Raw genomic sequence first — 23,629 nt, 5'->3', positions numbered from 1 at the left:
ACAAACTATAAGCTACATGCGAACTGGGACAGTGTCCCAAATCCTGGCACATAGTAGACACTCATTCCTGCATGAAGGAAAGAATCAACATGTCGGAGAAATAAGAGGAAACCTAGGGCAAGGGTGACTCAGGAGCTAAAAAATGGTAAGAAATAACCCAGGGTCGAATGTCAGTGATGTGGCCATGGTCAGAGCACAAAGGAGCTTGTCTCTGTGACTGCTGTGGACTGGCAGAAGCAGAAGCCAGGCTGCAGAAGCAAACAGGAGGCGAGGAAGGAGGGTTGAGACAAATGACAGTGGAGATTGAGATTTATCTGTTTTGTATCAAAGATACGAAAATCCAACATACGTTGGAGATTATAGGAAAGGCATGTTCTAGAGCTGTGCTGTCCAACAATGAAACCACTAGCCACATGTGGCTACTTAAAGAAGAAGTAAATTGAAGTACAGTTCCTTAATCCCAGCTCCATCTCCGGTGCTCAGCGGCTACCTGCAGCCACTGGCAGCCTACGGTGCAGAGCCGACCGAACACTCGCGTCGCATCGTTGCGGAAAGGTCCACTGGAGAGTGATGCTCCAGAAAAGAGCCTTCATTTGTGATGCCGAGCCCTCAGTAAAACAAGCAGTGCAGCGCCCAACCTCTTCGCACTGGACATGTTATCCGAGCCCAGCAGAAAAGCTGCTCGGATCCCAGCACCATCTGTACAGATGACACGGCGCCTGGCCTCTGAGGGGGCAGCCCCGGGAGCCGGTGCACGCCGCAGGAAGGCTGCTGAACTGCAGGAAGCCGCCAGCGCCGTCGGGTTACAGGTGTCCGCCCAGGAGCTTCCCGCCAAATGCAGTCCCGATCCGTGCCGACTAGAAGCCATGACTGCGGAGGGCCGGCTGCGCAGGGAGGGAGCGTGGGCAAGGCTGCGAGGGCCCGGGCACTGCACGGGGCCAGAGGGCGGATTCGGGCCTGGGCACGCAGGTGGGTAATGCAATCGTCACAGTTTTACAAAATCAAAGAACAAATGAACTGACTCCCACGTGCACCGTACGCGGTTTCTGTGCAGCACCGCAGTAGTAAGAGGAACGTGACAGACGACTGCATTTATTATGCAGATCTGTTCACCGAGGCACTCAGGCTCCCGCTAACCCACGGCAGCGAGCAACGTCACTACTGGAATTTTAAAAATAAGGTTTCTAATTTTGTGGAAGAAATCTCTCTGCAATCACTTTTAAAGGGCCGTCTGGCACTGCCGGTTAAAACAACTTTTTCACGTGGGGTGAAGAGGTGAGGGAGGTGGGAGGGCCTCGGCTCTCGGGGAGTCTGGCCTGGGGCGGAAACACCGGTCCCTCGGCCTCGCCGGGCGCACCGGCGGGCAGCGCCCAGGCGGCAGCGCCCAGGCCTGGCACAAGCTCCTCGCGGCGGCCGGGAGCGCAGAGTCCCCGGGAAGCTCTCAGGGGAGCGCTCGCAGGCGCTTCCGGGGGACGGGACGCGAGATGCGCCCCGCGGAGCCGTGGGCTGGGCAGTGAGGGCACCGCCGACCCACCGCAGCGAGGACCGACACTAGTGGAAAACGACAGCTCAACCACCTGCCTACGCCGCCAGAGGCCGGACGCGAGCACCCGCCCGGCTGGCCGCGCCGGAAGTCTCCTCAGCCCACTTCCGGCGCGCTTCCAACTTCCTGGGCGAGGCCGGAAGTGGCTTCCCCGCACTCAGCTCCACAGGGTCGTAAGGCAAGATGGCAGCGCTCGCTCCGAAGTGGCTGCTCAGTCTTCATCCTGTTTGTAGCACTTCTCTACCTGCCAGGGCCTCTCTATTTCCATCTCCTGGCCTAGTTTTTCTCAGTAAAGCTGGCTCATATTTCAGCCTCATCCATCTGTGGCAGAGTACGGGCCGAAGGCAGCGTGAGGTGACCTGAGCGCGTTGGGCGCCATTTTGTACGGAAACTGCTGGCCGGTTGGGCGGGGCGAGCGGCGGGGAACCCAGACCAGGCCGCTGGCTGGAGACCGTGGGAGGGCGGGCGGCCGGGCTGCCGGGTGGCGAGGGCGTGCTATCCGCCATGTATTTCCGCTTCCTCTCGGCCCCGTCCTATGAGGTTGGACCGGCTTGTTGTGGGGAGGGCGGGGGCAGGTTGTTTGGACCTTCGCGCACGGTAAGGTAAACTGAGGCAGAGCTGTGCGTGAGGCACCCGTGCGCCCGACTGCGCCGGCGGCCTGGGGCCGGTCTCGGAGTGTTCGCAGGCTGGAGAAAGACGAGCAGGTGGGGCGGGGCGGGGAGTTGCGAGGTGAACCCCCGGGGTGCGCCCGGGGTCGCTGGGGGCGGGCACGAGCGGCGGAGACGCGGAGGGGCTGGGCCGCAGGTCCCGAGGGCCGAGGCGGGGAGGCGGGGAGGCGGCCGGACGTCGTCGGAGCTGTGGGGGGACGAGAGCGGGGCCGGCGGCCGGCGGCCTGGGGCTGAGCCCGCCCGTGGCCTTTGTTTCCCTTGCAGCTCCCCAGAGACCTCGCCGCAGCCTCGTTCGGGCCCAGCCGCGTCTCCAGCTGCCGCCCCGCCCGTGGCGCCCGCCTCCGCCCTCCCGAATGGTGTGCTTCCTCGCAGGCCTCGGCCCCGGATCCAGGCCCTCCGCCCCCCGCCTCGGAGCAGCAGCTCCACGAGGCTGGGGGGGAAGAACTTGGGTGCAGCCAAGGCTCTAGCCGCAGGGACCCCCTGACGACTGGGATCGCGGCCTCTAATCCAGTGCGAGCCCCGCCTGTGTCCCCTCTGCCAGGCCTTGAGGAGAGAGACCCTTCCTGCCGCCCAGAGCCCGGGAGGCCTCAAGCTGGGGCCCTGGGCCCAGCATGTCAGCCCCCTCCTGTGTATAGGGCTGTGCCCTCTTCCCGTCAGCATGGCGGAGCTCCGGCAGGTCCCGGGGGGGCGGGAGACCCCTCAGGGGGAGCTGCGGCCGGAGGCGGGGCCGGATGAAGGCCCCCGCAGCCCAGTCTCGGAGGAGCCCCGCGGGGACGGCAGCAGTAGCAGTGAGGCCAAAGTGTTTCCCGGGGAGGAGGAAGAGCTGGATCCTAGAATACAGGTGAGGGGACCGACGGAGAGTCCGGGGCGCCAGCTTCCTGACGAGCTGGCGGATGAGGGCACGGGGCAGGACAGGAAAGCGAGCTTGTCCACACACCAGTGCAATGCGGGGAGAAGTGCTAAGATCAGCTTGCGGCGGGAGAGCCAAGAAAGGCCGCGAGTGCCTGGGGTGGTTGCTGAAGCCTCAGGAGAAGGGAAGGGGCATTAGGAGGCACACTTCGGGTCAGTGCAGCGCGGAATTGTTCTTTCCAAATAAGCAGCAGGCTGTGAGCTCGGACTTGGGGGGCTGGGACGTGAGAGGAGGGGACAGGTTGGGAGGCAGCCTCACCTCATCAGTGCCTCCAGGGATGTTCACGTCCGTGAAGGCTGAGACCTGTCGTGTGTTACAAAGGTGGCATCCGGTTTCGGCCCCTGAGGAAGCCTGATAGGTATTGGTCCTCCGTCCTCAGTGACACAGATGCCCAGCTCTAAGGATGCGGTGGCTGCCGAGTGTGTAGGGGAGCTGATTTGTCGCCGTGGAGCATTTACAGGCCGGTTGGTCGGCTGGCAGCTCTTTGTGAAGGAGACCTGCAGCAGTGGGTGAGGCCGGAGCAGGTGGGCACCGGGTGGAGGGGTGGAGGTGCTTGGCCGCCGAGGCTGATTGCAGTGATTCCAGGCAGTGCCTGGGAAGGACTAGCTGGGGAAGCTGCTTGGGCCGGTGAGAGTCGGCACGTTTCTGTGTTTGAGGCTGAGTCTGCCCTTCAGTTCATAGCATCTTCAAGATTCTGGTGTGCAGGTGACTCACACCTGTGTAGGTGAGCAACACATCCCTGGGCTTGCGTCCTGGGCTTCTCTGTCAACACTCCTTTAGCAGATTACTTTGGTGTGTCCACCAGAAGTCGGTGCTGGTCCTAGAGTCCTTCCTGCCTCTTGGCGGGGCTCCTGGGGTGTGTGTGGGAACTGGGTCCCTGCTCACAGTGAAGCCGTGGTGTGTCAGACATTCCTGCTGTTTCACGGGTATTGCCTTGAAATCAGCTCAGTTTCTTTGGTTGATTTTAGATTTGTCCTCCACTGAGGAAACAAGTTGTAGTGAAAAACATTTCGGACTGAGGTTCAAGCAACCTTCTGACTGATGATTTGTGATTTTCATGCAAGTTGTGTAACCTCCACAAGCCTCAGTTTCTCTATCTGTAAAGTGAGGGGTGTTCCCCCTGATTTGCATGACTCCTTCCTGCACTGCTCTGACAGAGTCCTATGAATCTTTCACGTTCTTTCGTTTGTCTGTTGGTGAGTTTGCAGGTAGTGCTTTGGGAAAGACACCCCTGTGCACCTTGGGGAGGAAGGCCACGTGACGCGCTGCAGCGTTCCTGGCCCTGCTTCCGAAGAGAATCCAGCATTGTCTTCCGTGGTCCTGCCTGCTCCTCTATTGCCCAGCGCCCACACAGTCACTCCCGTGCTTCACTGTCCATTCACATGGCCGACTTCAGCAAATCAGTTACAAAGAAGTAAAAGTTGAAGATACAGTTCCTCAGGTGCTGTTGGCAGTGCAGAACTAGGACATTCTGTCATGGGCAGTTCCATCAGATGAGCTCTGATCTTTAGAGGACACTGGGCACCTGTGCTATCCCCTCGCCTCCGGTGGGCCCACCGTGACTTGCCAGAATAGGAGTTGCGTTGTGGGTTATGTAAGAAGGAAAAGTCTCCTTGCACAGGTGGCCCTCAGTTTCCTGGCCTCAGTGGGGATTCGGCCCTTGTCTTGTGGGAGGCAGGCTGCTGTGAGGGGCTCCCTTCATGGAGCAGGCAGCTGGCGTTCAGCCCTGCGGGCTTCGGGCTCTTCTGTGCAGAGGAGAGTGGGGCGTGTCTTCTGCGTCCCTTTAGTGTCGACAGTGCACAGACTGTTCTCCTTTTTGTGTGTTTCAGTGTTTTAAGTGGATCGTTAGTACATTCAGTGGGTCTTTACCCACAGATCCATCAGAACCCACCAGGGAGCTGTAAGAGCCGCCATCGGAGCTGTGCGCAGACAAGTGCATCCTTCTGGCCTGGGTGGGTGAGAAGTGGTTCTGACGTGTCCACTGGGCCAGGGATATTCGAAGATAGGGCCCCTTTTCGGGTGTTTTCTGGATCTTTGGGCGAGGCTCTTTGTGATGTAGGGACTGGGGTTTCTGGGCAGGCAGGCAGCATGCCCGTGCCTCCGTTGTCTGGTGGGATTGCCTGGAAGTTGTATGGAAGCCAGCTTCAGGCCTACAGGAAGTATGCTGTTCTCCTGGGAAGGCCACTGTCCATATCCGTGTCTTGACCTCAGCATAGTTCTCTGAGGCCTTTAAACTGGTTCTCTGGGCCTGGGTCTCCTCCTTTGTGACTTTCTCAGCCTCTGTGATGGGCACATCTTTCCTGGGTGAGTGGATACATTCACTCAGACTCTCAAGGATGACTCTGCAGCCTCTGCCACCTCATCTGAAATGTTGGTTTGGCTCGCAGACAGCTTTAATTCCCTTATTTCTGAGACCTGGGCCGTGCATCACCCTGGCCCCACCCGTTGATCGTGGCTTAGTGTTTTAATAGCTGGCATAGGCAGACAGGCATGTTGGCAGCCTGAATGGTTAGGCCTCTGCCACAGTGGCCTGGCATCCTGGGAATGCACTATGTGTCCAGGAAGGTCACCCTCCCTGCTGGCTGCAGGCTCACTGATGGGCAGTGTTTGCTGACTCAGACCTCATTTTCCTGGAGTTCTGTGTCAGCAGCTACCAGGAGTCCCCAGTGGGGCAGGCCACATGGCAAGTGTTTCCAGCTCCCCAACTGCTTGGTGTTCCTCAGCTTCCGTTCAGCCTGGCTGCCCCCACCCCCTTGCCCACCTCCAGCCTGTTAGAGCTTTGTGACTGAGGAGCAGACCTCATTCAACAGAAGACTTTTAATTACTGGAGCTGCTGTGCTGACGTAGATTCCTGCCTTTCGCCAGTAGCCAAACCCTGCACGTCCTTTTTCCAGTGGGGGATGACTTCCATAGAGCCCTCCACGCTGATGACCTTGTCTGGCTGGGAACAGTGTGGGCTGTGGAACCGAGTGGGAGGCAGCCTGGATCTCGGGTTTCCCACAGGAACAGTGCAGGGTGGACTGCATCCACTTTCTCTCCTTCCCCAAATCAATACTTGTTGCTCTCCTGAGGCCTGGACTTTGCCGTGGTTGTCTAAGGTGATGGTGTACCTGTCGTCTCTGAGGTTCGCACCCAGGCACATCCTTAGTGTGGAGGGTGGTCACAGAGGCTGGGCAGCCAGATCCAAGGGAGGGTCCAGGATGCAGCCCCAACTCTGTCACTGATGGCCAGATGCACACCTCATGGTTTCCTTTTTTTATTTTTCTTTTCTTTTTGTTAATCCTTACCTGAGTATATTTTTCCATTGATTTTTAGAGAGAGTGGAAGTGGGGGGGAGAGAGAGAGAGAGATACACAGACAGAGAGATGTGAGAGAGCCACATTGATTGGTTGCCTCCTGCACACACCCCGACTGCCCTGAACAGGGGCCGGAAATGGAACCTGTAACCCAGTTATGTGCCCTTGACCGGGAATTGAACCTGTGACCCTTTGGCACAAACCACTGAGCACAGCGGCCAGGGCCCCACCTCATTGTTCTTTTCTGTCAAGAGAATGGGCTGAGAAAGGGAGGATGCTAGCAAGGCTGCTGGGAAGGCCGGCATCTTGTCTCAGAGTCTGAAACCATCTTGGGCTGAGTCACACATAGGAGCTGGGCCCATGGGAGAGGTGGCCTCTCATCCTGCAGGAATTACCTCTTCTGAGGCCCGTTGGGGTGCTCCTGTCAGATGCAGGTGAAGTCCTTGTTGGGGAGGCAGTGAAACGGAGCTCTGTGCTGGTGGAGTACTTCCTTCGGCCTCCCTGGGGTCCCTGAGTGTTGGCTGCCTATGGCTCCAGACTGTCTTGTCTTGTGGACACTGGGTTGTGTGACTAACCAGGTGGCCCATGTGCACCAGTTTCTAGACCCACACTGCCCAGTATGGGAGCCAAGTGCGACTGGCCAGGCTAAGATGTGCCCTGAGGATCAAATGAACGTGCGTATTTCACAGGCATCGTCTAAAAAAGCATAGGAGTGTTGTAAATACTTTATGCTGATGACATAACTGAAATTACAATTTCTCGGGCATGTAGGGTTAAATGAAAAGTTACAATTTCATCTGTTCAGTTTTGCTTTTTTAAAAATGTGGCTACTAGGAAGGGTGAGACACACATTGTATTTCTGTTGGACAGCTTTGTTCAGTCCAGAGTCAAGTTTGAGGCCCTGTTGGAGGCAGGGAAAGTGTGCTATGATATCTTTGTTCTTGGTTCTGTTGTGTCTTCCTTTGTGTTCCTTTACTGTAATTAGGACATGTAACTTGGTTTCCTGGATTCTTACTTGCAAATCAAATCTCAGGGCTTGAGGAATAAAAGGACTAAGGGGGATCATACACTGGACTGTTGAAAGGGCTGAATGAGGCGAGTGCAAGGTGGCAGTGGCAGTGTGCCTCCTGGCCAAGTGTGGGCCATACCTGTGAGTCCAGTTGGCTGCTGCAGGGCTCCTGGATGGAGTCCCTTAGCTGAGCACCAGGCGTCTTCTGGGGCCCTGCTCCTCAGGAGTGTCCTTGACTTGTTGGGCTCCAGGAACTTGACCAGAAAGGGCAGGAGTGGAAACTTGAGCCCAGCACTCCTCCTTGCTCTCTCTCCCAGGTGGTCCTGGGTCCAGTGAGGCGCTCAAGCCAGTGTGTCTGGTGATTTCTCCCTGAGGCTCTTCCTTTCTCCCACAGGATTTACTGTGTGGGGACTTAGGGTCACTGTCACTCTACGCCCAAGCTGGCTCGTGGCCTCTTGAACCATGTGCTCTCCCTAATCTGGCCTCATTGCCCATCAGGCCCTCATAATTCTGCAGCCGGCATTTCCCTGGACCTGTGCTTCCCTCCTCAGCCGGATACTGCAGACTGCCTCCACCACTGTCTGCCTGGCTCCCCACTCATTCTCACATTGCTCAGATAGGCCTTCCCAAGCCACAGCCAGGGAGTGCCAGGCTCTGTGCCCTCCCCTTCCCTCTGCCCTGACCTCACTGGCTTCTCATCTGAGCGTTGCCTCCTGGGCACCTGCCTGTCACTGGTGCTTTCTGTGCATCAATCAAGACCCAGTCTGGGGCAGGTGTTTAGAGCACCCTGCCCCAGCCTTGTGCTGCCCAGGTAGGTGATGCTGCTCCCCCCCCCCCCCCCCCCCCCCCCCCCATGACTCCTCACACCATGAGGGTCTGTTGCTTACTTGCTGGGCCATAAGCTGCCACCTTTCCGAGTCCTGAATTCTTGGGTCTCATGTGCTAAGCTGGGGTAAGTGTGCAGTAAACGTGCTGAGCGAGTGGCTCAGGGAGGAGGAGAACTCCTGGCTGGGGTTTGAGGAGGAGCTGGTACAGTCTGAGGGAGAGCGCCCAGGCTGCTGCCACTTCCCTGTGTGCATGAGTGTTCATCTCCAAATCTTGATCTCCTGACCTTTAACGTGGGGGCTTTCCTCCCTGACACAGGTAAGTTGTGAGATAATGGACTGTGGATTAGGTCTCTGACAAGGAGGAGCAGTGCCTCCCTGTACTTCTTCCCTCCCCTGGTTTGGTGGGCTTTTGTCTCTGCATGCACTCCCTGCCCACCCAGCCCACGGAGGCTCCTTCTTTCCCCGGCTCTAACTCTGCCCCTTTCTGCGGCAGGAGGAGCTGGAGCACCTGAACCAGGCCAGCGAGGAGATCAACCAGGTGGAGCTACAGTTGGACGTGAGTGTCCTGCCCCAGTGTCTCCGTATGTCCCCTATTCAGCACAGTGGCAGGGGAAGGGGCGACACAGGAAACAAGAGGGACTGGTATCCACACACAGTTATTCGTCTGCCCACATCTCTGTCCCTTTGCCAGGAGGCCAGAACCACCTATCGGAGGATCCTGCAGGAGTCAGCGAGGAAGCTTAACACGCAGGGCTCCCAGTTGGGGAGCTGCATCGAGAAGGCCCGGCCCTACTATGAGGCTCGGCGGCTGGCTAAGGAGGTACAGCCCCCTGACCCTCGATCTGAGAGGGCCGTGCACCGATGCTGGCCCAAGATTCTTCCTCTGTATGGAGGGGAGACAGATCACCTTTTCTCTTTGCTTTTCTCTTCTCTTCCTTTTGGTTCATGCCTCTCTTTTTATTTACCCTCCACCTTTTTACCCTTCCTCCTCCCTTTTCTTTACACAAATAATGTGGGTTCACTATTAGAAAACTATAATTGTAACAGTAAAACAAGAAAAAGATAAAACAAAAATTGCCCTAAATCCTGCCATGCACACTTGATTTGTGTTGGTCAAGTATGGGGTGAGGTGGCAGAGACAATGGCAGTTCCCAAGAGTGGGGCATGCCATGCAGGGTTACATGGAGAAGCACCTGGGTTGATCAGGAGGCTGAAGGCAGGAGAAGAAAACTTGGCCCACGGCCTTTCTACTGTGTTTTGTGGTGAGGAATGGGTGAGGCAGGGTAGGCAGCTCTGGCTAAACTTAGGGTGGTAGGATGGTTTGAGAATAGGGGAGGGCTCTGTGCTCTGTGGTGGGACCTAGTTAGTACTTGGTCCTGGGTAACGGCAGAGGCAACATTGGCTGGTGTAGAAGAGTCAAAAAAAGGAGGTGGTGGGTGTTGGATTGGCTGGTTTGCATGTGAAAGGTGTGCTCACAAGGGAGTTTTATCTCAGAAATTAACTAGCTTTGGAAGGGCCAGTAAGGATCCCGGGATGTCAAAGCATCATAAAATATAGGCAATAAAAAGCGTGCTTAATACAGTACAGATAACCCATTACATTTTTTGTATACATTGTGCCAAACGTATTATACAGTGTATGCTGTTTTTACCCCTTTATTTTACTTATGACATAGTTCCATGTCAATAAATATACATCCATGCCATCATTTTTAAGGGCTGCCGAATATTTCCTTATATGAGACATACTATATTTACTTAACAGTTTCCTGGAACTGAAAACTTGGGTTTGTTTCCAGTGTTTTGTTTGGTCAGCATGGCTGTGATGACTATCTCTGAGCAATGGTCAGATTGTTTCCTTCACCTTCCCTACTGGACCGGAGTTGATGTGATGGTCTTGGGTGTGCTTTCTTTCTTTGAGACTTGATCCACGTCGCTAACTCCCTTGCAACGACCAAGGGGTGGAATTCTCTTTGTTCTCTGTAGGGCAGAAGGCCATCCGGCTCTGAAACTGCTGGGTCGGTCTCAACTCACCCTCCACTGGCAGCATCACGCTTTCCCATCTTCTCTCAGGCCATAACCTTACAAAATACTCTTTGTAGAATGTTGCTTTCTTGGTCAGCGCAGTGTGAGAAGTGAGGCATTGCAATGGGCTGTCCTCCTCTTGTCCTCACCTAGGATATATCTCCACAGTCCCCTGAGGACTCCCTGTTCTGATGGCCTTCTCCCCCCAGGCCCAGCAGGAGACGCAGAAGGCAGCCTTACGATACGAGCGGGCTGTGAGCATGCACAACGCCGCCCGGGAGATGGTGTTTGTGGCCGAGCAGGGTGTCATGGCTGACAAGAACCGGCTGGACCCTACGTGGCAGGAGATGCTCAACCATGCCACCTGCAAGGTGAGCCAGGCGGTTCCAGCAGGTCCCCTCCCATGGTCCCCTTGCTTTCTTTGCTGTCTCTTTATCCCATCACCCTCCTCACTCCTTTCTTTTTTCCACTCCAGCCTTCCCTCAGTTGTAACTGTTTCAGGCAAACCTGTTTCTTGCCCTGCTCTGCTTGGCCTCCAGTGTTCTTATGTACATCTCCTCTGGACGCATGTTGTTTGGCTCTTTGCCTCCAGGTTAGGCACTAACCCAAACAGTTCATCCTGCTGGATGCTCTCGGTTTAACACCCACATTTTGTTATGTTTAGCTGTGACACCTTCTGCTTTCAGAATACTCGCTCTTCCTTGCTTTTGAGCTCCGCCACTGTGCTTTGATATTTAAAGTGGAATTTGTGTATCATTTCCAAGCTACTTGAAGGGGACTGAGGAGCGGGAGGCTCCCTGGCATCAGCCACCTTCACCGTGTAAAGAGCAGTGTCTCCGTCCATTCAGGCTGCTATAACAAAGATATACAATGGGGCCTAAACAACAAATGTTCTCCCAGCTCTGGAGTTGGGGAAGTCCAGCATCAAGGCACAGGCAGATTTGGTGTTTGGGGAAAGCCCCCTTCCAGGTTCCTAGTCTGCCCGCTTCTCACTGTCCTCACATGGCGGAAGGGGCGAGGGAGCTCTCCAGAGCCCTTTTGTAAGCGCACTCATCCCACCCATGACCTACTCACCTCAGAGTGCTGCCTCCCAAACCTTCACTGTAGTGGTTAGGATTTCAGCATGTGAACTCTAGTTGGGGGGGCGGGGCGGGGGTACAGATGCGTAGTCTAGAGCAGCAAGTGTGAGCTCCTGAGAGGTGGGCATGCCTCAGGTCCGTTGAGGACTCCTCAGTCCAGGCCACCGCCTTGCACAGCAGGAGCCCCTACAGGAGAGTGTGGCACTGCGGAGGGCTTGTTGAGCTGTGAGTGGCAGGGTGTGACAGGCTCCAGTGTGCATCTGCCCAGTGTGTGGCAAAGTTGGCCCCTGGTCTTGGTGCACAAGCTGGCAGGAGACTTTGCCTATTCCTTGTTGGGGCGTGAAAATGTAGAGAATGCAGTGCAGAGCTTGGCTGCCCCCACCGGGGCTCCTCCGGTCTCCCCAGCTCCCACCCCAGCACTAGGGCTCCCTGAGGATGATGACTGTAGGAGATGTGCCCAGACGGACATCCTGACAGGCTCACAAGTTGTCCATAGGGCCCTGGCACCCTCCCAGCAGCAGCAAACCCGAGTGGCGGTGGTGCAGGCAACAATAGGCAGGTGCAAGGACCCACTGTTCTCCTTTGTGTCCCAGGAAATCCATGCTCTCTCTAGGCTCCTCAGACAGTGGGGTTTCCCCCAGGGTAACATTTGGAGTGGCAGCCTGGGGTGAATGGCAGGGGTAGGAGCATGTCCCCCAGCTTAGTGAAATCTGTCATCTACGCTATGTGGGCCAGGTGAACGAGGCAGAGGAGGAACGGCTTCATGGTGAGCGGGAGCACCAACGGGTAACGCGGCTGTGCCAGCAGGCTGAAGCTCGGGTGCAGGCCCTGCAGAAGACCCTCCGGCGGGCCATTGGCAAGAGCCGCCCCTACTTTGAGCTGAAGGCTCAGTTCAGCCAGATCCTGGAGGTAGCTATGGGGAGGGGGACAGGTGGGAGAGGGCGGGCATGGCAAGTGAGAGCAGGGAGACAGTGTGTGATCAACTAGGTGGGACGGGGTGGTGCCTGTGATCAGAATGACCTCAGGGAAGTGGGAGGTGGAGTTGGGGGTGGGTGCTGGCAGGGATTGGAGTTGTAGGGAGATAAACAAGAAAAAATGAGAATCGGGAGAGGAGGAGGATCTGGTGGGTTTGGGGCAGAGTGGGGCTGCCCAGTGGGACCTAAGGGGACTGGGAGCTCCCAGCTATGGAGCTTTGCCAGCTGGGTGATGCCATCCGTCCCTCCCTCAGGAGCACAAGGCCAAGGTGACAGAGCTGGAGCAGCAGGTTGCTCAGGCCAAGACTCGCTACTCGGTGGCCCTGCGCAACCTGGAGCAGATCAGCGAGCAGATTCACGCGCGCCGGCGGGGCCTGCCCCCTCGCCCGCCTGGCCCTCGGCGCTCTTCCCCTGTGGGCGCTGAGGCCAGGCCCCAGGAGGAGGAGGACGGAGACAGTGGGATCATTGAGGGGGCCGAGGGTGAGGCCCCAGAAGAGGGCTGCAGCCTGGGGCTTGGTCCTGCCCCTGATGCAGACACGGTAAGCCTGCTGAGCCTGCGCACAGTGGCCTCAGACCTGCAAAAGTGTGACTCCGTGGAACACCTGCGGGGTCTCTCGGACCATGCCAGTCTAGACGGCCAGGAGCTGGGCACCTGGAGCGGGGGCCGTGGGGGCCGCCACCAGCGCAGCATCAGTCTGTAGCCTGTGCTTAGGGGTCTGGTGTGGCCCTTACCCTGCTAGCCCACTCAGGACAGGGGCTCCCAGCTTCTTCCTGGGGTCCTTGCTTCCCCTGGAGAGGTCGGGTTGGCTGTGTCTGATTCTGTCATTTGTCATCCCCCCACCTCCCCAGTGTTACAGGTGACAGCTCTCTTTGCCTTACTCCGAAGGCTTACCTCCGGCTCTCACGGTCTGTCCATTCCCTTTGCTGGTCTCTTTCTAACTTCTTTCCTTCTGCCTGGCTTTTCCCTCAGGGAACTTGGTCTAGGAAGCACAGGGAAGCCCATCACAGAAGGTGGATGTGGACCTGAATCTAGCATCTCGGGCCCCCAAACCTGAGTGAGTGGACAGGTGTTCCTCCCATCTCCCTTCTCATGAGGGGCAGAGGGATGTGTAGGAGCCTCCTGGCAGCCTGGCCCCATGCTCTGTTCCAGCCCGCCTGTGTGTGACCTGTAACATGCACTGTGGGGCTGTGTACCTGTGGAAGACGCATCCCTGTCCCTTCAGCACTCCCTCTTCATGACCTCAGCCACTTGGCTCCGGGTGTCCCAGAGCAGGACTTGAGGGTGCTGGTGTCAGGCAAGGTGGAACCCGACCCTGCTGTCAGCATAGGGGACATTACCAACTCCGCACAGGCTCCCATGTACATGGTGTTTTCCCCAGAAGAGTTGGGCCCTTAACATTGCCAAGGTGCTAGTGGGTCTCTAATGGGGTCCATGTGTGGAGTAGAGATGTTATGAGGTCCTGATGCTGAGACCCTTGCCATCCCTGTTCCCAAGTGAGGTTTACTTTTTAGAGGATTTTGAGCTGAATCTCAGCCTATTCCTACAGGATGGAGTTGGGGAATTTGGTGCTCTTTCCCCAACAATACCATACCTACTCCAGGGTCCCTTGGGGAATGCAAAAGTGTGGCTGCCCTTGATGTGGGGAGGGGACACACCCTCCCCAGGGAGCAGCTTTAGGCGTTTAGTGGTGCTGCCAGGCTGTGTGTGCGTCCGGCGGGGGGAAGGTGGGGAAGTCTCACCAGGTTGGGGTGCCTTGGGAGGGCTGGTCCTTCTGTCCCACCCTAGGAGGGCTGAGAGCTAGACTGGGTAGTAGGGCTGTACCTAGGCCTGTGTGCTGCTGCCATTGACTGGGAGCCGTGGGGTCTTCACATGGACGGTGTGTCCCTGTTCTAGGGTTGAGGTAGGATGGTCACAATGAGAACCTGTGGGTTTGAGGTGGCCGTGGGTGAAGGGAAGAAAGGGAAGATGTGCCCGTGTGTGTGTGCATGTGCTGGTGTATGGGGGGAAAGGATCTGCCCTGATTTTATTTAAATAAAATAGTTTATGTAACAGTAATGTTTACTACCCCTGTATGGAAGGGAGAAGGGGGGGGGGTGTTGAGCAGGATGATGGGGGCCTCTTTCGATGGGATGGTCAGGGAAGGCCCCTGGGAGGTGAAGAAGAGTTGGATCTGAGATTTAACCAGGCCAAGAGAGGAGGGAAGGCTTATAGCAACATGGCTGGGGTGAGTGCACAGGGGTGGTTCCCCATCCCACCTGCTGGTGGAGCCAGGTTTGTAGGGTGGAGTGACTTGCCAGCTACTTTGGGGTGGTCCCTATGAGTGCCACTCCTGGATTGGCATGAGCATGAAGGAAGGGTTGCAGGATTTAGCAAATATGCAGGTTGCCCAGTTAGACTTGGGTTTCAGATAGTGAGTGCTTTTTGCCCCAGTGTTTAGGTCATAACTTAGTTATTTGTGGTCTACCTGAAATTAAAAGTTTAACACAGAGGAGACTCCCAAATCAAGGTTTGACTTGTGGGCCAGGCCCTCCTGTATACCCTAGCCCAGTGGCCAGCAAACTCATTAGTCAGCAGAGCCAAATATCAACAGTACAACGATAGAAATTTCTTTTGAGAGCCAACTTTTTTAAACTTAAACTATATAGGTAGGTACATTGTTATTAACTTAATGAGGGTAATCCTAAGGCTTAGGAAGAGCCACACTCAAGGGGCCAAAGAGCCGCATGTGGCTCGCGAGCCGCAGTTTGCCGACCACGGCCCTAACCTGTGAAACATCAGGTGGAGAAGGGCTGAGAACTTCACGAGCATGATATACACGAAGGCTTTGGACTGAGCCTAATCAGGGGTGCACCTGTGTTTACATCCAGGTGAAGAGTGGGGTCAGTCAAAGGGATGAAGAAGGTACTGCTGGGAGGGTCGGAAACCCTGCAAAGCTGGTGAGAAATGAGGTCTAAACTCAAGAGGCCGGGCAGAGGCCAGGAGTTGGAGGGACAGGAGGGCAGAGCAGTGACTGGTGACCTCAGATGGGACATCAGGAGCCACTGTGTACAGAAATGTACTAGTGTCCTTTGGCAGGTACTGTCCAGTGTGAGACTGCCTTTTCTGACCTGGCTTGTTTTTATTGAGAAATAAGGAAAGTATGATAAGACAGATGGGTGCCAAACTATTTCCTTTGTCACTAGGAAAGCTGCTGTGAGTGCATGGCCTATGTCTTTAGGCAAGTGAGCTTTCTGAGATGACACCCAGGTCATCCTTCCCTCCCCAGGCCCTGGCAGCGTGGACCTATAAGTCTCCTGGTGTGAAGGAACCCAGGAAAGGGCTAGTTGTGCCCACCCAATTCCTTGCAAAATCACCTGTCACATAAGGTAGGAGTGAGGAGAGACCAGGAGGGTTAGAGCTGATGATGCTTCCTCTAATGCAGTGGTTCTCAACCTGTGGGTCGCGACCCCTTTGGGGGTCGAACGACCCTTTCACAGGGGTCGTTCGAAAATACATCCTGCATATCAGATATTTACATTACGATTCATAACAGTAGCAAAATTACAGTTATGAAGCAGCAACGAAAATAATTTTATGGTTGGGGGTACCACAGCATGAGGAACTGTATTAAAGGGTCGCGGCATTAGGAAGGTTGAGAACCACTGCTCTAATGGAATAAAATGGCCACAGTGAAAGCACCCCAGCCTGATCCCGACAACCATGGCCAACACCACCCAGGGCATGTCCTGTGCCAGGCATATGCATTGACCCATTTTACTCCCACAGTGGGGGGTAGCACCACAGCTGCCTTTTTCCAGATGAGACAACAGGTAGAGTGGAAGTACCCTGTCTGCTCCAGCTTCATAGAAGAAAATGGAGGAAGTTGGATTTATTTTTTTTTAATCCTCACACAAGGCTGTGTTTTTTTATTGATTTGAGAGAGAGAGAAACCTTGAAGTGAGAGAGAAACATAAATTGATTGCCTCCTGTATGTGCTCTGACCAGGAGTTGAACCTGCAACCTTTTGGTTTAAGGGACGCTCCTCCAACCAACTAAGCCATCTGTCCAGGGTGGCAGTTGGATTCTTTGAGTCCAAACTCACAGGAACCAGAAGTGACAGTAGAGGCAGTGGATGTAGTCACCTCTTAGGAAGTTGTATGAAGTATCAGCATGGTCAAAGGGAATTTTGTTGTTAAAAATTTTGTTGTGAGCAAGAGATGGCCAGGTTGTGGGGAATGTGGGGCCTCGTCCCTCCCATTCCTGTACCATGTCACACGAAACAGTGAGTGGTAGCAGTGCTGCTGAAAATGTCCACAAGTGAGCGGCTGGGCCTCAGTCTCCCAGCGCCCAGCATGCACCTGGTGCCTAATGGGTGCTCAGTGACCATGCTTTTTTTGCTTCCCGCACGCCCCCAGTCTGATGTGCACCAGATTACTTGGTTAGGGGTTGGGTTCTACATCCACGTCCATTGGGGGCGGTGGGTTGGTTCTCCAATGTCTCTGTTCTTAGGTGTTATAAATTGTACAAGGAGAAGGTCCAGGTGGATTAGCCTGGTGCAGATCAGTGGATGCCAGTCACTCCGTTCAACAGTGAACCTGCACAGGGGGGCCTGGTCCCATCGTGTGCTGGACAAGGAGACTCCTTATAAAGTCTCCACCTAAGGCTTGGTCTCCCTCAAGGTGTGAGGAGAGGGATGGGCTCCCAGGATGTCACACCCTGCGCTGTCAGCAGGGGACAGCAGAAGCATATGTTCACGTCTGTCCTATGAGATTCCATTCGGGAATTTTGGTGGGCATCTGGGCGCCTGGTGGGTGGGCGCTGGGCCAGTGTGGGGAGCACACCACTTGAGTCCCATCTGTCCCCGCTTCTCAGGCCTCCTGCATTCCCGCGTCTGTGTTCCATGCGGTGTGAGAGTGAGCTGGCCCAGGTGTTTGGGGTGGCTTGTCATTTGGGACCAGATATTCTGTGCCTGTTGTGCCCTGTCCTCTTTTCCACCCACATTTCTTGTCCTCCCTAAGGCCCTGTCCCTGTTCATTTCTTAACTTCCCTCCACATTCCATTCCTGGGCAATCATTTCTCTCCACCCCTCCCCAACCCCACCATTCCTGAGCCCCAGGTCTGTACACTGGGCCCTCCTGGGACTGATGGAACCAGGGACAATCCACTGGCTTACAAATGGATGTGTGCGGGTTGTTTTTTGTTTTTTGTTTTTTGTTAATCCTCACCGGAGGATATTTCTTCCATTGATTTTTAGAGAGAGTGGGCAAGGGAGAGAGACAGGCATAGAAACATTGATGTGAGTGAGACATTTATTGGTTGCCTCCCGCGTGCACCCCAACTGGGGCTAGGGATTGAACCTGCAACCAAGGTACCTTCCCTTGACCGGGAATTGAACCTGTGACCCTTTGGTTCCGGGGTCTGATGCTCTAACCACGGAATACACCCTCAGGGCTGAATGTGTTCAGTTTATTAAGCAATATTTGCCAGGATCTTTCTAAGTACAAACACTGGTAGGGCTTGTTAGAAACACCATAAAGTGGGTGGGGTGCTCAGGTGAGGAACACAGGTTCGTGCTGGTAGCAGGTGATTCAGGGCAGTAAACATTGATGACTAGAGAGGGCTACAGTCAAGGAGGGATCTGGGAGATGAGGAAAGAGTGGGACGCTTTGAGTGGGGCACTCATTACTTTGGAGCTCTGACCCAGCCACTGGGTGCAAGCTGGACAGGTGCTGGCAGGAGGGCCCCCACCTCCAAGTCTTCCTGACCCTAGGCCTCACTCTTCTGAACCATGTCCTGAGCCCCTCCAGCCAGGGCTGTGTCTCACCCATCTTATGTTCTCAGGGTCTGGCACATGCCACTGTCCATCAATATCTGCCCACTTACATGCTGATACTTGTATTACTCTTGACATGTTTCCCCGCTGCTTAACCTGTTAGACTTCTGCCTGGATTTGAGACCCAGCTCAGGTTTCTTGTCATCAAAGAAAAGCCTTTCTGGTTCCCAGCTCTCCAGCCAGCTCTGAACTAATCCCCCCACCCTCTCCAAGTTCCCCAAAGCTCATTTGACTTTACCTTGCTCAACACCTAACATGCTACAATAGACAGGATAGAGTGACCGTACGCCATGTATGGTCTAAACTGGTGCACGTGAGGTGAAAGGGGGCAGATGTAACCCAGGAGTGAACAGCACTGACCACACTGTCCAGAGGGCTGTCATTGGCCTGCCTATGCCATGAGGAGCTGTGTGCACATGAATGACCCGCTAGCTCCCCTGGGCCTTAGTGTCCCAGTCTGCAAGAAGTGCACCGCACCGGGCAGATGACCTCTCAGGTTCTTTTTTTTTTTTAAATATATTTTATTGATTTTTTTACAGAGAGGAAGGGAGAGAGATAGAGAGTTAGAAACATCGATGAGAGAGAAACATTGATCAGCTGCCTCCTGCACATCCCCCACTGGGGAAGTGCCTGCAACCCAGGTACATGCCCTTGACCGGAATCGAACCTGGGACCCTTCAGTCCGCAGGCCGACGCTCTATCCGCTGAGCCAAACCGGCTTTGGCATCTCAGGTTCTTTAAAGAACTAAAATGACATGGCCGGTGGAGAGTTTGGGCCTGTGAGGCATTTAGTGGGCGATGTGAGCAGGTGGATGCGTTTGCAGAGAGGTCTTGGGAACAGAGCATGAGAACTCCCAAGTCCAGGGTTGATTGGGACCCAGCCAGAGGCAGTGGACAGCTGCTTGGGTGTGAGCTGATGACTGTCCACTGCATCAGGACCTTGCATTTCCGGGGAGGGCGGAGTGCTTGGGTGGCCTCTCCTTCCTGGTGGCTGGCTGGCGTTTACCACACCTGGGATAAACCAGCTGACTTGTTCAACACAGTTGGAGAATGGGAGTCAAAATGAGTTTTTTCCCCATTTAGGACAGAGGAACATTTGTATCTAGGATGGAATGGAGGCCAGAGTGGCAGAGTTTGGCAAAAGAAGACAAACTCCTTTTTCCTCAGCTGCTTCTTCATCACACATGCTTTCAGCCACCCTGTCCCCATTCCTCTCTCCTTAGGGGTCCTCTCCACTCCACACGCAGCAGAAGGGCATGTCAGCCATGTTGGGGCCTACCCTTCTCCAGAGGTGAGGCAGGAACTTACAGCGCTGTGGGGATGGGGGAAGAGTGGAGGGATAGAGGAAGCTGCTGGCGTGGAGGGCTTCCTGGCGGGGCTCCTGGAACTGGGTGGGCTCTCAGAAGCTGCCACTGTTCAGGGGAGGATGAGTCCCTCGCTTTACATCCCCTCCCCTTTTCTAACTTCAGTGTTGCTGCTGTGGAGAGGCCAGGAGCCCCGCTGCCCCTGTGCTGGGCAGGAGTGTGCACCCTGCTCTCCTATTTGGCTTTCAGCTGACCTCTACTCAACTCTGCTTCCACTTTGGACAGGATTTCTGAAGCCTCTGATCACAAAACTTTCCTTCTCCCTCAAAACAGTTGTATTTAGCAGAAGGGACTGTGGTGACTCAGTTGGAAGGAACCCGTCCAACAAGAAAGGTCACAAGGCCTTAGAATGGTCTCTTTCGGAGGGAAGCTATGTCTTCATGGCACCAACAAAAACAAACTCAAGATTTTGTTGTGTTTTTTTTTTTTTAAATGCAGCCAGCTATTTAGCTTACTTGCCACCTTGGATATGCTGTTTGTTTATCTTTTTTTTCTGAATTAAATTGAATATATTAAAGGCACATCCAGAGAAAATGTGAAAGGCAAGTAAATTGGTATGGAAGCGTAAATGGAGGGGATGAGAGGAAATACTGTGCAACTAGAAGAATTGGTACAAAAGTGGTGAAGATAGGTGCACTCAGCGGCAGGGAGGGACCTCAGAGATGAAGCAGGAGCATGCCCAGGTGATTCAGCCAGTAGCAGGATGGTGCTCTGAGGTGCTTGGACACTCACTGAGCGCAGGTCAGATTTATAATCCTTACCTTGACCTAGCTCAAGGTCCTACCTAGGGTGTGGGCCCTTCCTGGAGCTGTCTGCATTTTATGACCCTCTGCCAGCTAGAAGTTTATGGCTCTGATGTCAGGAAAATCACTGATAAACCTTGTTTCAAACATGCTCCAACCCCAACTGGCTCTAACAGGGTTTGATATCTCATAATTGGAAGCCAGATACGAGTGAATGCAATATGTAGGCAGGACCCATTGGAGACACGGGGAGGGTAGAACTTCCTCCTGGAAGTAGCCATCCTATAACCAGGTAGGAAGACCCAGAGGACTGTGCTCAGGATGTGCCCCAGGCCCTCTGGGCAGCTCTGCACCATTAATTCTATGAGGATTTGTGTGCCTGGAACCCAGCTGACACTGATGGGGCCAGTCTAATCAAAACAGTCATGTTTTCTTGAGGACTGTGGGTTCTGAGAATTTTGGGGTTTTTTTGTGAGGTATGATCAGTTATGGGCATGAACATCTCACAGTGAAGTGAGAACGGTAGAAATGTCTCTCACCCACCTTTCATCACTCCGAGATCCTGGCCCAGAGAGGATTCTTCTAGAACTCTGGTTTCTAAAGTGGGTTCTCCAAACCAGCAACATAAATATCACCTGCAACTTCTTGGAAATGCACATTCTCAAGTCCCTGGGTCAGAAACGGGGTGGGTTGAGATGGCGCCCAGTGTGTTAATATGGCAAACACAGTCACTTCATTCCCCTTTTATTCACCAGTGAGATGGCACCCAGTGTGTTAATATGGCAAACACAGTCACTTCATTCCCCTTTTATTCACCAGGTCACCTGGTCTAACTTAATGGGGGAGGGTGTCTGGTGTATTTTAGGCGATAGGAAAAACAGGCTATGAACATTATCAGGGAGGTGACAGAAGTTGGGTTTGCTGTTTCTGTTTTTGGAATGCAAGTCTGAAAAATAAGGTCTTTGGAACATAAGCAGAGTGCCTTTGCCACACCAGACTAAATTGATAATTTTTTAGTGTCATCTGTTAAACCAAATTAAAATTTCCCCAATTGCCTCATCATTGCCTTAACACTGGGTGGTCTCAGGCTTCAAACAAGCCCCAGACGTTGCATTTGGAGTGTTAGGTAACTTCAGTTCAGTCTGTGTCTGAGGTTTTAGTTGCCACTGTAAAGCTGTGGACAAAAAAAGGGGCCACATACCAATTTAAACCTTACACATTTATGGGCGGCCTGCATGGCAGCCTTACAAACTCAAGAGACCAAAAGAACCCCATAGAGTGGTCTGAAATTAAAAAAATTTCTAACTAAAAATAGTTCAGGGAGGGTAGTCATGTGCTACGGCAGTATTTTTTCCTAACAAAAGTCAAATCTTCACCTTAACTAAGCCTGTTGTCTTTTGCTTCTAAGATAACATACCTTTGGAATATCAGATTTTTTTTTTCTGGACCCCTCAAAGCATAACCAACACCAGAGCAGAGACCACAAATCTCATTGTCTTACACCCACAAATGTAAAAGAAGTACGAGTCTATAGAAAAAATGCTCAGCTTCACTAATCATCAGAGGGATGCAAATTAAAACTACAAAACGAGTTATTACCTCACATCTGAGATAATGGCTACCATCAATAAATAAGTGCTAGTGAGGATGCTGACAAAAGGGAACCTTAGTGCACTGTGATGGGAATGCTGACTGGTGCAGCCACTGCAAAAAGTTAAAAATGGAACTGCCAGGGCGTTCCAAGATCACTGTGGAGTAGGTGAAATCAGCACACCTGATGCCGAACTGGATTTACAGCTAAAATTTAGAGCCATCAACCTGAAGAAACCACTGAAGAACACCTACACAGGAGTCTGGAAAAAGGAAGCTACACAAAGGCTGGTAAGAAGGGTGGAGATGCGGAGAGGGCTAGCCCCTGCACCCAGGTGCAGCAGCTGAGAATCCAAAGGGATATTGTGGTTGCAAAAGTCCCTCCTGAGGAAAGTGGGGTGAACCCCACACTGGGACCACCAAACCAGAGCACCAGGGCTGGGAAGAGGAGCCTGCATAGCATCTGGCCGCAGAAATAAGTGAGGACTTTGTCTGCTGGAAAGAGGAAGGAGTCTAGAACCCAGGTGCTTAAGGGCCAACACACAAGGGCTTGGGCACTCACCTGGGGCCCCGGTTAGAGGGAAGGAGACTTGGCACAGGGAAGCCATAAAGGGAAGAACTGGGTGGCATAGCTCCAGAGATCTGGATTATAGGCTACTGAGGTCTGGTCCTGAGTCAACATCCCATCTGGCCCTTGGATGCCACCTGCCAGGGTCAAGCTCTTCTATCCTTTCAGCTCCAGCTGGAGGAAGTGTACTAATGCTGTCCTCCAAAGACTGGTGACACCACCTGCCAAGATTGAATCCAGGAAAAAGGACTATTGGCTGTACCCAATACAGACCTGAGGTGGGCTCTCTTTCTGGAGAAGCTATAAACACTCATGATCATTGAACTGATTAGTTTTGGAACAAGGGCCAATTTTCTCCAACTCACGGCTTAGGCAGGTGTCACCTCAAAGGAAGACCTCCTTGTCAGGTTCTGAGGCAGCGGGCAGCTGCAGAGCTAGGGGGAGGTGTGCACTAGCACCCCTCCCACAGCTCTGTGCCACTCCCAATGGAGGGCTGACTTGATTTGCATTCCTAAAGCCTGCTGGCCCCATTCTGCTAAGCTCAGATCTGGGGCGGGGGGGGACACAACTCCGAATTGGGACATTTCACATAGCCCCTTAGGGACCCTCCATCAGAGTCTGGCAGTGTACTGTAGAGCTAGGGGAAAGGTAACAGTTCTCTCCCCTCCCAAGTTCTGGTGCCACCCCAAGCAGAGGGTTGCCTTGATGTATTTTTTTTAAAATATATTTTTGTTGATTTCAGAGAGGAAGGGAGAGAGAGAAACATCATTGATGAGAATCACGGATCGGCCACCTCCTGCACGTCCCCTAATGGGGATTGAGCCTGCGACCCAGGTATGTGCCCTTGACCAGAATTGAACCCGGGACCCTTCAGTCCGCAGGCTGACGCTCTGTCCACTGAACCAAACTGGCCAAGGAGCCTTGATCTATTTCTCCAAGCCCTGCTGGCACTGTACTACTGGTGCAGCCTTGTAGGGGAGAGGAAGCACAACTCTGAACTGGGACACTGGTGTGACTACTAGGAGCCTCCTGTTGGGGTCTCTGGTGGTGCACTAGGGGAAGGCTAGGAGCTCACTTCCCTCTTAAGAGCTGAGGGCCAGCGCCACACCCATCAGAGGACTGCTTTGATCTGTTCCTCCAAGTCCTGCTGTGGGTAATGGAGCAGGGAGCATAGCTTGGAACTGCAGCTTTGGAATGTGGCTCTGTAGGGGTCTCTGAAGG

The 23,629-nt window shown here is 54.0% G+C and overlaps 1 protein-coding gene across 5 annotated transcripts; it reads left to right on the top strand.

The window, feature by feature from the left end:
* The first annotated feature begins 1,980 nt into the window (after positions 1–1,980).
* SH3BP5L (SH3 binding domain protein 5 like) lies at positions 1,981–22,957 on the top strand. 5 transcript variants are annotated; one of them, XM_036313067.1, is made up of 9 exons: positions 1,981–2,247; positions 2,476–3,052; positions 8,747–8,809; positions 8,945–9,073; positions 10,487–10,648; positions 12,092–12,265; positions 12,585–12,869; positions 19,227–19,434; positions 19,613–22,957. In XM_036313067.1, exons 2-9 carry the CDS (start codon positions 2,870–2,872, stop codon positions 20,002–20,004), a joined length of 1,596 nt encoding a protein of 531 aa, XP_036168960.1. In that variant the 5' UTR covers positions 1,981–2,247; positions 2,476–2,869; the 3' UTR covers positions 20,005–22,957. The 5 variants fall into 5 exon arrangements, with proteins under 5 accessions (XP_036168960.1, XP_036168961.1, XP_036168963.1 ...); XM_036313070.1 differs by having other exon boundaries at positions 1,986–2,247; positions 19,367–19,434; positions 19,613–19,840; XM_036313068.1 differs by having other exon boundaries at positions 1,983–2,247; positions 19,227–19,840.
* The last annotated feature ends 672 nt before the right edge of the window (positions 22,958–23,629 follow it).

Source organism: Myotis myotis, unplaced genomic scaffold (assembly GCF_014108235.1).
Source record: "Myotis myotis isolate mMyoMyo1 unplaced genomic scaffold, mMyoMyo1.p scaffold_m19_p_6, whole genome shotgun sequence".
NCBI lineage: Eukaryota > Metazoa > Chordata > Mammalia > Chiroptera > Vespertilionidae > Myotis > Myotis myotis.
This window is presented reverse-complemented; position numbering and strand designations above follow the sequence as displayed.